Below are 1,805 nucleotides of genomic sequence, written 5' to 3'. Positions count from 1 at the left end.
AAATCATGAATTTCGCAGCAACCTGGATGGAAACTAGAGTCTATAATACTGAGTGAACTCTCACAGAAACAAAGATCTGAGTACCACATGTTCTCACTCATATAGTGAACCTTGAACATCCAGCGTAATACTATAAGAAAATGACTGACAGTGGTGGGAAACTATGGTGGGGAGGGGAAGGGAGATGGGATTAATGGTAGTAAATTTCGGTCTGGGGACAGGGAGACACCTCTTATCAACAAGGGTGTTTGAATGAAGCATATTTGTATACTTAACCCTTTACTGTACCCCACAGTATCATAATAAAAAATATTGACTACAAAAAAAAAAGCCCCAGAATTATCTTTTGGAAGGTGGACCCCTTGTAGTACACTTGAAATTTGTTCCTCTGGATCAAATGGTCAACCAAGGTTTTTATCTGGAAATCTGGAGAAGGTTGCATCACAATGTGCGGAAAAAACATTCCAAGTTGTGGCAAACAGGTAACTGGTTCTTCCACCATGACAACGCACCTGCCCACATTGTGCTGAGCGCTCAGTAGTTTTCAACCAAAAACGGCATGACTCCCATGCCCCACCCTCCCTATTCACCTGATCGCTACCCTAGTAACTTTTTTTGTTTGTTTCCTTGGATGAAAAAAGCTCTCAAAGGGGAACATCTTGCTGATATGAAAGAGGTAAAACAAAAAAATGACCTAAGCACTAAAAGGCATCAAAATTAAAGAGTTGAAACACTGTTTTGAGCAGTGGAAAAAGGGTTTCGATAGGTGTATTGCATCAAATGGAAAGTACTTTAAAGGGGACTGAAGTTTAAACATGTAAGAATAAATACACAATTTTTAATAAATTCCAAGTTTTTTTTGGTTTCCCTCATATGTTGGAGATCTGTCTAGGTGAATCTGTATATATAGTTCAATATTTCTCAAGGACTAGAGCCTTACAATAAGATGGTTGGGAAAACAGTCATATACTACAGTCCATTTGAGAAAATGTGTGGGCTCTATCTAGCTCTAACTACTTCCTAAGAAGTTTTGAAACAAGAGAGGTCCAGCACTCCAGCATTATCCCTCCACATCTCAGACTCTGCCCTCCTCTCATTTGTGCATTCTTACTGTTCTTGTTTCTCCATTTTATCTTCTTGCTTGTGGACTTCACTCTGCAGAGCCTCTGAAGCTTCCTGAATGTCTTGTGTGTCTTTCATCCTGGCTAGAGAGAAGTCTCTTTTCTTTCCTAGGAAAATGGATCATGGTATCAGGCAATGAATATAGCTGAGACTCAAGGCAGATTTTCTTTTTAAAGTGACCTCACCTGTTAATCCAACTCTCTTCAAGCACCAGCCAGATTTAATGATTTCTTTACCAAACTGGTATCAGAACCAGAACTCTCATGTGAATAATTAAGGACCAACATAGCCAATACTGATGTCAGCTAAGGATATCATTCAAACCATGGTGAAGGTGTGTGGCGTTTACTGGAAGCAGCTCAAAAGACAGGGGCAGTAACTCGGCAAGAGACTTTTATGATTACAACTTTCACATCTGGCCTCTTAGAACTATGAGGTAATGTCTCCATAGTTACAAAGTTCCAGTCACTGAACAATTACTATGTCGATGCTGTACCTGCTTTGCAGCTTGCTGACATTAAATAATGTGACTTGCTTTTAGGAGAGACATATCTGCCACCAGACAGACTTCGCCAACAAAATGTTTGATATTTAACTTTGGATTTCTTTTTTTTTTTTTAATAATTAATCAGTATTTTTATTATAGTTTTGTGGGGTACAGTTAAGGGTTAGGTGTACAATTA

The 1,805-nt window shown here is 38.9% G+C and overlaps 1 protein-coding gene across 1 annotated transcript in view; it reads right to left on the bottom strand.

Annotated features, from left to right (window-relative positions):
* Window positions 1-1,482, bottom strand: part of LMNTD1 (lamin tail domain containing 1) — a 53,923-nt gene extending 52,441 nt beyond the window's left edge. Inside the window, exons 1-2 of the mRNA XM_008051956.1 lie at window positions 1,308-1,482; window positions 1,112-1,229 (exon numbers count right to left, since the gene is read on the bottom strand). Of these exons, the coding sequence (XP_008050147.1) occupies window positions 1,112-1,200 (89 nt within the window). The 5' untranslated portion in view covers window positions 1,201-1,229; window positions 1,308-1,482. The remainder of the gene's footprint in view (window positions 1-1,111; window positions 1,230-1,307) is intronic.
* Between the last annotated feature and the right edge of the window lie 323 nt (window positions 1,483-1,805).

Source organism: Carlito syrichta, unplaced genomic scaffold, assembly GCF_000164805.1.
Source record: "Carlito syrichta isolate Samal-C Ts95f unplaced genomic scaffold, Tarsius_syrichta-2.0.1 Scaffold247204, whole genome shotgun sequence".
NCBI lineage: Eukaryota > Metazoa > Chordata > Mammalia > Primates > Tarsiidae > Carlito > Carlito syrichta.
The sequence above is the reverse complement of the archived record's forward strand: the minus strand, read 5'-3'. Positions and strand labels throughout refer to the sequence as shown.